This window comes from Scomber japonicus, chromosome 14 (assembly GCF_027409825.1).
Source record: "Scomber japonicus isolate fScoJap1 chromosome 14, fScoJap1.pri, whole genome shotgun sequence".
Classification (NCBI taxonomy): Eukaryota; Metazoa; Chordata; class Actinopteri; order Scombriformes; family Scombridae; genus Scomber; species Scomber japonicus.
In genome coordinates, this window is record NC_070591.1 from 20776076 (window position 1) to 20791931 (window position 15856).

General features: G+C 39.4%; 1 protein-coding gene across 1 annotated transcript; it reads right to left on the bottom strand.

Annotated features, from left to right (window-relative positions):
* Positions 1-315: 315 nt before the first annotated feature.
* On the bottom strand, positions 316-13043 carry col9a1b (collagen, type IX, alpha 1b). Its single transcript, XM_053332958.1, has 32 exons — positions 12969-13043; positions 12438-12500; positions 12308-12343; positions 12155-12217; positions 11064-11117; positions 10649-10684; positions 10509-10532; positions 10326-10379; positions 8622-8675; positions 8451-8483; positions 8305-8361; positions 8145-8198; positions 6576-6629; positions 6402-6455; positions 6233-6286; positions 6087-6140; positions 5933-5986; positions 5786-5839; positions 5608-5661; positions 4973-5017; positions 4822-4875; positions 4674-4727; positions 4529-4582; positions 3832-3903; positions 3620-3655; positions 3474-3518; positions 3346-3378; positions 3092-3238; positions 1851-1905; positions 756-944; positions 599-676; positions 316-512 (listed from the first exon to the last, which is right to left on the bottom strand). The coding sequence occupies exons 1-32, from the start codon at positions 13041-13043 to the stop codon at positions 316-318; spliced, it is 2040 nt and encodes a 679-aa protein (XP_053188933.1).
* Between the last annotated feature and the right edge of the window lie 2813 nt (positions 13044-15856).

Genomic DNA, 15856 nt, shown 5'->3' on the forward strand with positions numbered 1-15856 from the left:
TTTCTGATCATTTCATCTCATCTCAGAAATGTGAGCACACATTCCTGAAATATCAAAAATATCTCTTGGGTAGAAAAACACGCCAGAACAAGCTAGATTTTTTTGCAGCACATAAAAAACTATGTTTCATGTGTTTTTTACAACTTGAAGAAGCAGACTCCTTCTGATGGAGATGTGGCTGGCACAAAACATGCTCGCAAGACTAGAGGTTAATGGATTGAAGGCACCACAAACCACAGCCCCTGAGACTAAAGTGTGAAAAATGTGTGCTCAGGTGAGATAATCCAACAGTCTTTCCATCTCTGTCATAGAGACTCAGTTCCCTGCAGGTCCCTTCACATCCAGAGACTGGTGGGCAGCTCCTGGCTGTAGGTTGCAGGCTGATGGGTCACAGTAACCATTAGGACCAGCTGCACCAGGAGGCCCAGGCACACCGGGCTGTCCAGGAACACCGGGAGGTCCTCTCTGCCCATCCCGACCATCTTGACCGTAACCAGGTTTGCCAGGTTCACCTGCGATCACAAAAATCTTGTTAACTAGGATGTTACTTGCTAGATTTAAACATAACAAATACATTTAAAGGGTAAAATGTTCTCACCAGGAAGTCCAGGAGGTCCTGGCTGACCTTTAGGTCCTCGCACAGTGGGTCCTCTAGAGCCTCTGTCACCCATTTCACCTGGAACACACATCATATAATGAAGATAGACATTTCTCACCCAAAACATGAGCACCTAATAACACTATATATTAATTACCTTTGGGTCCTTTCATTCCAAGAAGTCCAGGTGGTCCTTTGAGTCCTGGAAGACCTCTTGTTCCTGCCTGCCCAGGGAAGCCATTGTCTCCCGGGGACCCAGGAGGCCCTGGAGGTCCAGGTTTGCCAGGTAAACCAGCCACGCCAGACTCTGGCCTTCGTAAACTAGCAGCTAACTGGGCCAGCTGTTCTGTTGGAGCACAACAAACATAATATGATGAACCATGAGATGTAGACCTAGCAGCTAAACAATTGCAGTCGACTGTTATCAAGGGAAATTTAACACTTTGTAGTAAATCATGCCATAGCATAAGAAGGCTCATTACTGAAAGCCCAAAGCAACTCTGACAAAGGAGATGGTACAGGAGCTCTTGTGTTTCAGTTCAGACTGAAGCACAGTGAGGTGAAACTGTGTTCACGATATCCCTCGAGCTTATCCTGTTTTCCAACAATATTTCCATAGAACCTCAGTAAATTGAGCAGAAAGGAGATAATACTCTTTATTTCAAGCAATCAGCAACAGGAAATTTATGTTCATGCCACAACGGATCTAATATTAATCTCCTGTGGCTCCTTGCTGCATGGTATTTCGCACTTAAAGATTCCAGTTTTCTGGCTCCTGATGAAAATTCATGCAGTGGCTGCTTGACTGCTCTTTTTTAAGATTTCCTTTCCAGGCAGACTCTTTGCTCGGAGCGGAGGAGTGCAGGTCTGCTGGAGGTGAAATTAATTTTTCAGCACATAGGGTATAAAAAAGTCATGAGAGTAGGAGATGAGTTGTGAAGACGTAAGAGTAAAGAATGAAGAGAACAGAGGTTGTGACTTTAGTGAAACATTTCTAAAGCTAGGGTTAGGGTTAGGGTTAGAGGAAAATCTTTCATCAATCACATAAACAAAAACTGAAGCTTATTTCATGTTCTGGTTATGAGACCTTCCCTTTTCAACGTGGGAGTATTCAGGAACCGCCCAGATCAATGAGACAATGGAGGGGAGGCTCTATGTGTGGTTGTATAATGAGGCATTCTGGGAAACATTAAAGTCATGAAATGAGGCCCAAGCAAATGATAAACAGGGTCAACGGCCTATCAGTTCTTACCTTGCATGACTCGCATACAAACTTGCTTGATGTGCTGATCATTTGGCTCTTTACCCTAGAAGAAAAAAGGTGACAGAATATATTTCATGACAGCATCTAAAAACATTTACATCAAGGTTCCATAGTGCTTTTACCAAGTGAAAAGAGTACTCCTACTATTTTAGTGACTTACCTGTCTTCACCACAGTTTAAAGATCATGGAGAGAGATCACGCGCTTACAAAACATACTTGATAAACTCAAAGTGCACTCTGGTGAAGCTAAAAACGAGGCTTCAAATCCCTTGATAGGTTGGTATTTTAGAGATAAACGGATCTTGTTTTACAACAACGCAGGTATCGAATTTGAGTTGGGATTTTACCTATCTCGATAAGAAAAAATGTTCTTTTTGCGCGCCTCCTCTGCAGAGATGTCAGAGTGCAGGTGAGCTGGAGCATTCAGGGATTCTGATTTCCTGAGGCAAAAAGTTTAAATCGCAATGAAGCACCGTTTTCAGAGTATCTTGCTGACATAATTCCCTGCATTCCCCTGCTGCTGCAAAATATTTTTATATTTTATAAAATTATAAAAAGGACATCAGAATACCAGAGATAAAAGGGTGTAGGGAGTAATCCATAGGGCTTCTACTTTAGAAAAATATTTTCTGAAGACTTATGTAGAAATGTTTTAACCAAATGAAGAGGTTAGTGATTTAGTGTTCCTCTATATTATTGAAAATTAGCCTCTACTGGTTAAGTGTTTGAGAATATGAAGGTTAGCGTTTGAGTGTATCTGTAATTTTGAGTCTCAGTGTCAGTGTATTGCTTATTTCTTTATTTTTCATTTTAACCTGTACAAATAAACTCAAACAATTATGAATCATTATTTAAGAGTGTGAGGGTTCTAGACTCTGTCATAGCTTTTTGAGTGGAACTTCTGTTTCTGTAGTTTTTTTAATGGGTTAAGTTCTAGGAATTAGAAGTTAAGTGTTTAAGCTGTGGCATTTGCTGTCACATTGGTGTATAGATATGGAACATTTTCTAACAAGGAGGCAGTATTCCAATTTTGAACTTTAACTGTGTAGAGAACTAATGATATATCCCCTTGTTAGGTTAAGTAAACAGCCTTCTATCTACTGCACTACACAAAATAGACAACATCTCACAATGTGTGACTTTTTGGTCACAGTTTATGGCACTCTGATGCTCAGGTATTGTAGGTATACAGATACAGTCGGGTAGAAATGTTTTCTTTTGGACGTACCGCAGGACCCTGGGTCCCTCTGACTCCAGGTAGACCCCTGTTTCCCTGCATGCCACGAGGACCAGGTGAGCCAGGAGGCCCCTCAATGCCAGGCTGGCCTCGACTTCCCTCAGGACCCCTTCTGCCAGGCTCACCAGGATTACCAACCTGGACAGAAAATAGGGTACCATACCAGAGAATTATTACAAAACTCTTAATAGTTTGACACAACAGGAAACAGAGATACTACGTAAAAATAATCCACTTGAACTCACGTCTCCTTTTGATCCACTGTCTCCTGTTTCACCCTGTAAGACAATAGATAAAACAAAAAAGATGGAAACAGGGTGAATTGGACGAATGTGGACGAAATAATAGATTTTGTATTTGTGTGAGAACTTACAACAGCCCCTTTGTCTCCAGGGTTTCCCTCATCACCTGGCACACCCTATGAAATTGCAGATTGTAAGTTATTTATGCAAAGCAGCCCACTTTTTTTTGGTTAAATTCCATGTTAGTGTTCGTAAAATTAATATCAGGATTTCATACCTGCTCTCCTTTAGGTCCTGCTTCTCCACGATCTCCCTGTAATAAACAAAACAAATGTGCCAAGTAGTTAAATGCTCATTGCAACAGGCCAGAGTGTTTCATTAGTCCACACTAGAGGGAGCTGCTCAGCTGTTTGTTGCTAAAAAATAATCTTTTAAACAATACCCTTCAATCTGAAAATTTTTCTGAATGGGATTGTGGTGCTTTCTTACCCTCTCTCCTTTCACCCCAGGCAGGCCAGAAGGACCGGGAAGACCAGGAAGGCCGGGGTCACCTTTGGGTCCCTATAACAAATAAACAAGCACATCTCACAAGTAAAACTCCTAAGCTCAAGTTTTAATGTTGATAGGATATGTTTTGCACCATAACATCCACACATTGTGCTCATAATTAACATTCAGCATTGTGAGCTATTCTCTCGGCCATGTTTGTGTGTGCCATTCTCTGCTTTGATCGCTGACCCACTGTCAGGAATGCCAGGAGAACAGAGAGCTCTTTCAGCCTGCTGCATACTACTCTCCCCTTACTGTGAAAATAGACCTCATGTGAGATCCAGTCCAGGTCTATTCTGTGACACATTCCAGAGAAACAACAGCCAAGACTCAATACCCCTGTGAGGCTTTTTTCTATTTTCTGCTTCTTTCATTCAGTGTTGCTTATTGTTGAGTGCCTCTCCTTGTCCATGTATTCTCCAGAGGTTTTTCTACAGTATGTGACACTACAATGATTAGTGCTCAATTGTTAGATGACACTAGCCAACAAGGATATTGTAACTGTGCTTGTTTTCAAAAATAAATACCTGTGTACAAACTATACATAGTCTTTTAAATCATATTCAGTCAAATAATCACAAGACACATTCATTTAAATTGTGTTCTGCAGCATGCATGTTAATAGCTGATAACTTACCCTGGCACCTGGCTTGCCAGCTGGACCTAAGGGGCCTTGTTCTCCCACATCTCCCTGTAGGAGAGAAGAGGAAATAATAAGAAAGTAAGCTCGATGTGTGAACAGAATTTAAACAATGGAAAAAACAAACAGGAAGAATACTCACAGAATTACCAATAGGTCCAACAGGTCCCACCTCCCCCTGTTCTCCACGCTCTCCCTGTGTTGTGACAATAAAATTACACAAAAACACATCAGAGAGGTGATAAAAAAAACACAGCTGTTCTTTCTATATGTTTGATGCTCATACTTACTGTTTTGCCAGCAGGACCCAGTGTTCCCGGGAGGCCTCCTAGACCAGCATCTCCCTGCATAAAGACAACCAAAGCAACACTCAGATTTTGAAAATTTAAAAAGAAATATTATATATATATATTTGATTTGATAATTAGTCAAGCAAACAACCTTAGGGCCAGCCGATCCTTTTGGTCCAGGTGAACCAGGTAACCCCTAAAACAGAGAACACATTTAGACACAATAAGCAGGTTAACATTTTCTCAAAAGGAAGAAATAAACCAGTCAGTTTTCAAAGGAAAAGCTCCATGTAAGAATTACTATGTACTAAAACAAATAAATAAATAAGCTTCAAGCGATGCAAGTGCTCTCAGTGTTTAAATCAGGTGATGACTTTCACGCCTACAACATTTTTCTTAATGCTGCCAGTCAGGTTGCCAACTGATTCTCATTAGCACCTTTCATTTAGCTAATCACAGATTAGAGGGGTGGGAAATTTTTTTCTCTCACATTTCTGCCTGAGGAAGATGGTAATTACTAACATGTTGTATTGGTCTTATATCATAGCTGGATGGAATTCAGTATTTACTTTTAAACATTAATGTAGATAAAATAGGTCAATTTTCTGGACTTTTAAAAAATAAGACTTGCAATAAAATTATTGTAAATAATAAATTATGTAAATTATTATAATTATATTGCTTGTTTAGAGTGTTGTGGTGCTTTAAACTGCTTCAGAGGAGTTTAATCAGGTGCATTCAATCAGACTCAGTCTGGACAGTTTGGGGGTCAAAGGTCATACTCACAGGAAGCCCCTGAAGTCCAACCTCTCCAGGAGCGCCTGACTTCCCAATCTCTCCCTGTGGAGAGAAACAGTCAGTGAAGATAATTCTGCTACTAACAGCGATGCCTCAGTGCTTATGACAAACTGAAACAGTAAGATGTTTTTGTTTTATACATGAAAATGTAGAATTGACGCTATACCTTTGCTCCTGGCATCCCAGGAATACCCTCACGACCATCAACACCCGGTAAACCCTGGTGGAACAAATGGGAAACTGGAATGAGATTTTTCTGGACATTGTATCTGAACCTTAAAGTTTTGTTTGTCATTATTGACCAGACACTCACAGCCTCTCCCTTGGGACCTGGAACTCCTGTGATTCCTCTTGGCCCTTGAATACCCTGAATGACAAAGCAGCAATACATTTTTAAAACATATGTTAAAAAAGTAAAAACAAAATCCAACAAACCAAAGTGTCCGTCATAATGTGTGTCTACTAACCGTTTCACCTTTGGGCCCAAGCTCACCCATCACACCTCTCTGACCTTGATCCCCCTGAAGTAATGCAAATAACCATAAGAGACTCATACAGTACATCCTGCATTTGTTGCAAAAACAATAACATCTACATTATTGGACAAACTTACAGTTGCCCCTGCAACACCCTGGGGACCTGGTTCTCCATCAGGGCCTCGAGCTCCCTGCCACAGATTAAATGATAAGCATTTTAACAGACAAATATATGATTCACTCTGTATTGGCAAACGATGTGTATAAAAGGTATCAAGCTTGCATAGAAATCGTAAAACCACTTACCATCTCTCCCTTGGACCCCATCATTCCCATGGCTCCACGAATCCCCTGAGGGCCCTAAAATAACAAACAGATCCAGCAGGTGAGCAGGAAAATAAAAGAAAGAGAACATGGCAGAGCAGAGACCAAATTGTAAATTGAAAGGCTCCAAATCATCAAATAAATAAAACTTCTAACCGTTGGTCCCTGAGATCCAACCTCCCCTGAAGCACCCTGGTCTCCTTCCTCACCCTGTGTAAATGAGAAACAACATCATCAGCAGAAGTAGCAGTGGTGCAGAAAAAATACATTTTTTTTAACAGAGAGAAAAAAGAAAAAGAATGAAACCACATATTAAACATGATGCAACTAGCATCTCATCTGTGCCTCACTTTTCAAACGGAGCCAGCTTGTTCCAATCAGCTGTGTGCTTAATTAGAAAATGAGCCAGCATTTCTTAAAAGTGTTTAATACCTAGTTTTTAATGGATTGCGAGGGGGCAAAAGCAGACGATTTAACTCCAAATTACTGTTCTCCACATAATTAATGTGCTGACCTGCAGAGGGATATTCATTGAAATAGATAGTCTCTTTAAAAAAGACATTTTTTCACACACATCTTTTCATTTTGCATATTACAATTTGTTATCAAGACAAGCAAACCGTCAAATGACCGTCAAATATTACACAACAGACAAGTGAACATGGTGAAACAGGTCAGCATGTGTTTACATCACAGAGCAGAACAGAGGGGGGATTTTCAACATTGTCTTAAGTCTGTCTGATTCTTTCTGCTGGAAAATTCAACAACCCATATTCTTTTAATAGAGACAATGTTTCTGTTCTGCAAAAAGAGGAAGATAAAAGCTCGAGTCTACCAGACTGCTGAATGATTAAAGGAAATGTATTCCATTTGTGGCAGGAGTGGGATATCTTCAGGTTTTTGTTTCTTTGGTTTTAAAGTGAACAAAAATGACTAATATTGTTGTATTTTGCATGTAATTACTGTAGCCTCTCATTGTTTCTGTTCATTGTTTGATTACAAATGCACTCTGTGAACTGCATGTTTTGTGTGTAACTGGGTCACACAGTACTCACATATTTTACTATTACAGTGTGCACCACTAAACAGTCTGTCAAATACTAATTTTATATTTCAATATTCACCTCCGATACTGTGGAACAATAATAAATGTTTGGCCCCATCACAACATGTGTCCGTTCCATTGTTAACTGTAAATATCTTTACATTTGTGAATTTTTGAATGGAAAAACAGGCAAAAGGTCGATCAAGTGAAACTTTCAGTGAAGGAGAAAATCATTCCGGGGGACAGAGCACAGACTGACAGTAAATCATATCCTGGCACGAGGTGATAAAGGGAGATAGGCCCAGACTCATTTCCATTTATATAGTGCATGGACACATTACAGGGAAAGGGGTAGTTGTGCTTGAACATCATTTAAAATCATCCTCCATGCATTACAGGGAGTCAGGGGCATTACACACAGGCATGTATCACCTCCTCTTGAAAGAGAGCAGAACAAATAATACTTGTCTCAAAGGCGCCAGGGAATCCCCCTTTTCAAATTTAAGTTGTACATAATTTTTGTCTGATGTGGCATGTGTGACAGTTGTAGAGGGAAATGAAATTTGTGTTTATATGTAACTGTTTAGGCAGATTTATATGTGAATGCATTCACCGTGGTGATCTCACTGCAATAGGAATACTTGCAAAGATTATTTTCCCCGAAACTCAATGTATTTTACCTTGTGTCCTTGTTTCCCAGGTTCTCCTGCTTCACCTTTTACACCTTTATGGCCCTGGAAACAGATGAGGAAAAGAAAAGAGGGGGACACCAATTAAACACACTAGATCATATCACAAGTGTGATTTTAGCACAACACAGCAGACTTGACTTCAACTGACCTTCATGCCTGGAAGGCCAGGATGTCCGGGGGTCCCAGGTGGACAAGAGTTTTGACACTAAATAACAACATAAGTCAGAAAATATTTTAGGGTATGTTGCACAACAAAAAAATCATAGTCATAATCTTCAGAGAGCAAAGCTTTACCAGGTCAGCGCTGCCTAGCATTCCAGCTGCACCCTGCAATTAAGAATAGAATGAGGACGTGCATTTGCAGTGATAGCATAACTTCAGTTCATGCCTGCATCATTGTGAGATAATGGGTCAAATGCATTATTTTCCACATCTTGATCTGTCAAATGAAGTTGTGTCACTCACTCTGGGCCCTGTTGGTCCATTAGGTCCCTGTGGCCCTCTCACTCCCATTGCCCCCTGTGGTATTAAACAACTTGTATTAAAAAAAACACAAAAAGAAGAAATATACAATGTTCTCTACCGCAACAGAATAGTAAGCCAGTGTTAGCTAGACAAGCTTGCAGAAAGATGAGAGTGTAACCCTAACCCATTTATAGCCTGCTCTTTACTACAACACATTTAGGACAAGTGGAATCTCGTGATGCAGTTTTTGGCAAAGTTAAAATGATCATATAATGTTTTTCAGTATTTTAATCAACCTTCATTCAGCAAACAATTTTCTTTCAATTTTCATTTTTTACACGTCATGTCACTTCTTATGTGTCCTATATGTTACCTCGGAAGTCCATATTTTCATGTATAGTGATTGAAATTTACTGTCACTCATTGAGATCTCTGTCCAAAATCCAATTTTATCTGATTTCGACGATATTACAAATAAATCAAAGTCTTAATTCTGAAGTATGATTTCAGGGACATGAAATGGCAATAAAAAACTTATAATTTAATCACATGAAATTCTGAATATTCTATATTTTGTGTTGATTTTATAATCTTACATCAATTGTTTGTAACAATTTCTGCCCTAGTATAAATATCTTGGCATCTGGCTGGACAATAACCTCAATTAACACACTCATTGCTAAATTGAGAACAATACTCGGGTTTCTGTATACAAATAAAAATTGCGCCCCTATTCACCAGAGAAAAAGAATTATAGAAGCACTATTTTTAACTGTTTTGGATTATAGCAATGTCACTTATGGAAGAGCAGCTGTTTCTACACTGACTCAGGTTCAAGGTTCATAACCAATGATCCTTACAGTACCCACCACTCTACTCTCTACCAAAATGTTAGCTGGCCTTCCCTGGCAGTGAGGAGAGACCAGCATTGTTTTTCATTCATATATAGGCTAAAGCTTTGTTACAGTTACTCCCTCCCTATATTTCATCTCTGTTAACCCTGAAGTCACATGATATTGGTACTCAATCACAGAATTGGTTGTTGCTTTGTACTCCATTAGTCAGATCTGGAACAATCTGCAAAATGATTTAAAATGTAATTTTTTACCTTCAATACAGCTGTTCAAAAGCCTTATCTCAGGCCTGGTTTTATTTAATTGTAAATGTTTTTAACTCTACCGTATCTTAACGGTTTAACTGTAATTATTCATTGTTTTATTTTATATTTTAATTAATTTAATTTTTCCTAATATTTCCTAATATTTTCTTTTCTTTTCTATTGTTTTTTTTCTTTTCTTTTCTTTCACCATATATTGTTCTGTGTGTTGTTGTGTTGCTGTTAATGTTTCCTCCTCAATGGTCTTTCAATATAAAAATTAAGGTTAATAATAAAATAGAGCACTTTTTGATTGATTGTACAGTATATGGTGCACATTGTATGTGTGTGTTTTGTAAAGATTTGTGAGGTTAAAGGGGTTGCACCTCTTTCAGTTTATGGATGCTAAAGTACTTAGTGAGTCTTCATGATGTCAACTGAGACTGACTTTCACTTTTTCGTTGGCAAACACATGAAGGGGAATACATTTGTCCTGTCATTGGCCATTGTAGGTTATCAATATTTTGCGGCACATGCAAATATTTTTGATGTTTTATTCTTAATTAAATTAATTTTAAAAATGTATTAGTCTTTTTCTCTGTACTCACTGGTGGCCCCACTTTTCCCACTTCACCCGGAAGTCCTCCAGGCCCAGGTGGTCCCTGTTGAAAGTCACATTCAGATAGAGTTGATATATTTCATTGCGACACAGTTTTGATGTTCACTAATGAACACTGAGGTTGTGCAATAGAAACTGTGGCATTAACTGTGTTTTCATAAAAATGACTTACAGGGGGTCCATCTGGCCCAACACCCTAGGAAGAAACATATACAGTATGACTTAGTGTTATGTACAGTTTGAGGCACATGTAACCAGAACGACTTGGAGATACAGAACTAGATAAAGATGAAGAGACTGTTTGTAACTTACAGCTGCTCCACGAGGTCCAGATTTTCCAGGTTCACCCTAAAATCAAAGAATATCACATTAGATAGATTAGATAGATAAAGATACTGGATTTTAAAGTTATTTGTGTTTGTACACTGAAGCAAGAACTGAGCTGTGTGAGACTGCAGCCAGTCCAAGTTAACATTCCTCCAGCTCATCACATGACTGAGCTGGCCACACTTGACCCAGCAATGTTTAGCTTAATGAGGAGCGATGCTGGAGCTTCACTCCCCACGGAGATTACACAGAAAACTTGCAGGATTAAGTCTCATTTGTCATGAGGAATTGGTTTATGCACTGCAGCTCTCCCTGCCATGCCAAAAGACCGGACAGCAGCTTGGCACCATTTCACTGACGGCCTCTGAAGCAGGAAGGCAAAGGCTCATTAGTCACTCACTTTCTGTCCAAGGGGACCGTCGGGCCCAACATCTCCAATAGGGCCGGTCAAACCCTGCAAAGAGAAGAGACATCAGGCTTAACTAAAACATCATAACAAACCTTGGAGCACTTGAGCACTTCTATATTTTATCTTGGTGTATGAATCTTTAAAGCAGCATGACACACTGGTTTCCCTCTGTCAATATTTCTAAATTCAACATTCAACCCCTATAGGTTACATCATTATAACATAAGCATGCTCCATATGGGAGGAGCCCTGTGTCTTTAATATTAACAAGTGGGATTAACTTGACTAACCCCCTCCTCTAAAGTGTTTCAATATATACTGCACTGCAGCTTGCTCAGTCAGATTGAAATGAAAACTGTTTTCAAACACGTCACAATGGACACAAGATGGTGTTCAACCTAACAGACTAACAGAGAAGTCAGCAGCAGGGCAGAGGGCAACATTCCTTTGGCTCATTTCAAACAAGCCCACCGACAGAAATCATTCCACACTGTTTTGAGGATTCTCAACAGGAGATACCAACAGCAGTCAGTGAACAAAGCTGCCATTGTTTTCAAAATCCCAGTCAACACAGGCAATGAATCAGAAGTCGTGCATAAAAACACATACATTTTATAACACATTCTGAATGGTCATTTAAATAAACCATTAATCACCAAAGTAAATGTTTCTAATCTGGCTAAACATATAAGGTGAATGAAACTACCTACAGTACAGCTTATCTCCATCATCTGGACCAGTATTATGTTTGGATGTTTTTCTAACCTTTTTTTTTTACTCTGAAGCAATTCAAAGTTAATTATACTCAGGCCCTGGTTTGGACAAAATGAGTGTCTCACTCTTACAAAGGAAATTCGTATTTGTTCATCCTGTTTAATAAATTCCTCACATTCTTGTACACATTTATCCAAGATCCCCTGCTCCAAAATTTCATTGGCCCATTATAGAAGACTAATAAGAATGTATATATAGTGGGAGGATCGTACGTTGTAGTCCCACCCCCTTTGTAGCCTGGAGTATTGCATGCAGATCTCATTGAAGCAAACACAAAAGAAATACATTATGAATAAAAAAGTACTTACATCATTTCCAGGAATCCCAGGTAACCCTGAAGATCCGGGTTTACCTGCATCTCCATCAGGCCCCTAAAAATAAAGGGTTCACATACATGAAAAGCCTTACAATAAAGAGCAATACAATACATTGTTTAAATTTTTATTAAATGTTATAATTACAGGAAGACCATCGTCGCCATCTGCTCCCCTTTCCCCCTGAAACAAAAGAGATTCATTGTTTTCAGGGAGCACAGACAGTGAACTATTTTCCACATGACATGAACAAAGTTACAGAGCTGATAGAACTTACAGAAATGCCATCAATTCCCGGGACACCTGCAGGTCCAGGAGGGCCAGCAGGTCCTTGATTCCTCTGAGTAATAATAATAATAAAAAGTATAATATGAATACACCACTTTATATATCTGTAAACCACTTTTTGCTACATTCGCTGTCAACATGGAAATGGTAAAATTGGAACAGGTGCACCACCTTATTGTATGGTGTTAGAAGACTAAATTATCTCTTGGATGAAGTTAATATGTTACAGCCTACCGAGATGATCTCTGGTTGTATTAATTCAGCATTAGATATAGATTCAAATTTACAAAAATGTAAGGTTAATAAGGGGAACTCCAGACAAACCTTTACTTTTTTTTTCATGTGACCAATAAACTTTTTAAATGAAACAGCCCCAAACTCTATCCATAACTGCAGATGAAATTAATGTTGTTGTTTCTCAGCACAAGCATCAAGAAAACACTCACCTGCACTTCTGTCACATCAGTCTACAGAGACAAGGAGAGACAAGAAAGACAGACAGAAACAGAATAAGTCTTACTTGACCGGAGCAAATAAGGACAAGCTGTAGGAGCAGGACCAGAAGTGGCCCTCTGAAGCTGGACACCCGAGCCATGATCTCCCCGTGAGCAGGAAAGGTACAAATTGTAGTCCTTTCTCTGGGATTTGTTGGGCTGAAGGAGCCCCCGACAAAAAACCCAAACTGAATCCGCTTCAGCTATCTAGACCGTCCGAGGTCCCATCGCCATCAGGGGCTCATGTATATTCATGCAATGTTTGGTTACAGGAAGGGATTGGAGGGTTAGCTGAGAGGACACCGCGGGGAGGGGTCACGCTGCAGACACCACCAATAGGCAGGACCAGCGGGTTATTTAACCTCTGCTGTGACCCATAATGATTTTGTTTCAACTAAAACCAAATGTGACCAATTAAAGTTTTTACCTCAAAGTATAGTAAATAGCCTATGAAGACAATTATATGGAGACAAGATCAGACACAAATATAACATTAATCTCAATATTTTTGTCTGACGTCAGATCTTTTACGCACACAGTGTGCATGGTTTTACGCACATAACTTGGATAGTTTGACTTTATTTGGCTCTCCATTAACGGCAATTTAGGCTCCTCTTGCTAAATCAGTCTATTTTAAGTATTGCAGATTCAGATTGTGGCTCATTGTGTGGTTTAGTTATTTTCAATCTCCTTACCGATGTCGTGGCTGGGAGGTCATAACAAGCTTCAGCCCGGGCTCGTGTCACATCACAATGAATCAGCATCGATTGGAGTTCAAACTTGATGAATAAACAAAACAAAACAGCAGTAAATTAGCAGTGACATCAGCAGTCGATGTAGGATACCGTGTCGTCTCCCAACCCTGGAACATAAGTTAAAGATCCACCACCAGGCCTTAGCCTCAAGTGTAAGAAGCTGTTTCCATTTATTAAGCCTTCGTCTGCATTTTCTCTTGCATACAGGAAGAGCAGAAAGAAGGCGATGTTTGCACAGTAGATGAGTAACAATCTGGGACTCATTATGGAAACATGACTATGGGCTATAAACGCTTATATAAGAATTATAATGTGGTCAAAGTTGGGAAATACATTCATATGAGTGCACAAAAAGGCGCTCATAACAAATCTTTGAAAATGATGCACCTTAACTGCATGGTGTGGTATTGCAGGATTGTATGGCCTGTGCACTGTATGTGTTCTTAGGCAGAACCTGCAACAATCTCCACATATTTGTCTGTTCAACCTAAATGAAGAGACAGCAGACCGGCAGTTTCTAGACATTGTCACAGACAGACCAAGGTGAGAAAAGGCAGGGATTCCTAAACGTTTTGCATTTGTTAAGGACCCACGAATGAAACCTGAAAAGTTTCTGTAGGCTACTTATATTATAAGTAGGTAGTATAGTACACAACCAAGCAAAGGTTAAGAAGTTTAAGAATGAAGAGTTGAACTTCTCATTGTGGATAGTCAACCACACGGTTAGCACTGTCCAAGGAGTCACTAATAAACAAGCATTTCAAATCAAGCAGTGTCATGTAAAATAAATATACCTACAGAACATTTAAGCAATATGTAAGAAAACAAAATCAGAATAATATTAAACAAAATGTCGATTTATGACATTAATATTTTATCCCATTCTGCGTTTTGCTGGCTAAACTATATTCTGTATACTAAATATATATAATTATATATACTTAAAACCTCTGGCCAGGGACAACAGATGATTTTTCCCCCAAACCATTTTTTTCTTCGATTAATCAGTATAAAATAAGTAGGCTAAATAAAATAAAATAAATAGTTAATTTTAAAAAGTGCCCTCTACATTCTTCGACTATATGTGAGGGAAGAAAACTGCAAAGTGACATGAAAATTCAAATAGTCTTTAACCCTTTACTTTAACGTAAGGGCCTGAGGGTCTCAAGGGCCCCTGCATGTGTGTGGGTAAACTTGTCATTGATAGGCAACTGAATGTGGATAAATGTGATAGACAGCTTTACGAGACAATGACCACTGGACTGAACTCCTTTAAATTAAAAAAAAAGAAAGTTTAGCCTAGGTCTTGCTTTGTTTGCAACAGAAAATGTTAACAGACGTACCGGAACGGCCATCACCGGGTTGTCCTTTAGTTTTCCAATCAACGTGAAACCATCCAGACTAACTTTTTGTCGGGGTGATATGTTCTGAGAACTAATCATGACACAGTCCACGAAAAGTGTTACAGAGCCCCTGCCGACGTCCAGCAGGACTCTGTGCCACTGGTCATCGAAAAGAGAAGACAGAGAGCTGAAAACAACGGTCTGCCTCCCGGTGTCCGCCGTTGTCAAGGTGAACTCCAGAGACTCAGACTCCCCGTTGAGTCTGACTGACAGCTGTTCTTCTCCACTCACATCTTGCATTTGCCAGATATTCCAGTTTTTAGATATGGTGCTGCCACTCATGCGTAGCACCGACACAAAGGCAAACTCCTCCGGTAGACCCAGAGGATAAGCTGATCTGAAAAGGAGGAAAGAAGACTATTAAGACCTCAGCTTTCATCTTCGGGAGAAAAAAAAGATGTTTCAGTGATACAGAATATTAATTTTTATTATAGTCATCATAACAATAATATTTTCTGTGGTTCTTGATTGGTTACAGTGGTCCAATACTAGTTTTATCATACAATATGTCATAGTTGTATAATATATTTGAATGTATCATATGGATTGTGATGGTGCAGGTGCACTCAGTCTTAAATATTCAGGACCATGGACAGGGTAATTCTCCTTGAACCAGCTCAACCACTAGGCGTCACTGCTTATTCATACTTATTCATAACTCAATTTAAAGTCCCTGTTCAAAGCACATACCTCGTGTTTATTCTGAAGTTGAATGCTGGTCCTATTTGATAAGCAACATGCTGAGGAGATGATCCA

Bases quoted from the DNA above. Each gene is read 5' to 3' on its own strand.
- col9a1b (XM_053332958.1), bottom strand. From the start codon at position 13,043: ATGGCTCGGGTGTCCAGCTTCAGAGGGCCACTTCTGGTCCTGCTCCTA. The intron at 5,662-5,785 runs GTATAGCGTCAA...TTCTCTCCACAG, and splicing joins CTGGGATGCCAGGAGCAAAG to GGAGAGATTGGGAAGTCAGG. The intron at 4,876-4,972 runs GTTGTTTGCTTG...GTCTTTATGCAG, and splicing joins AAGGATCGGCTGGCCCTAAG to GGAGATGCTGGTCTAGGAGG.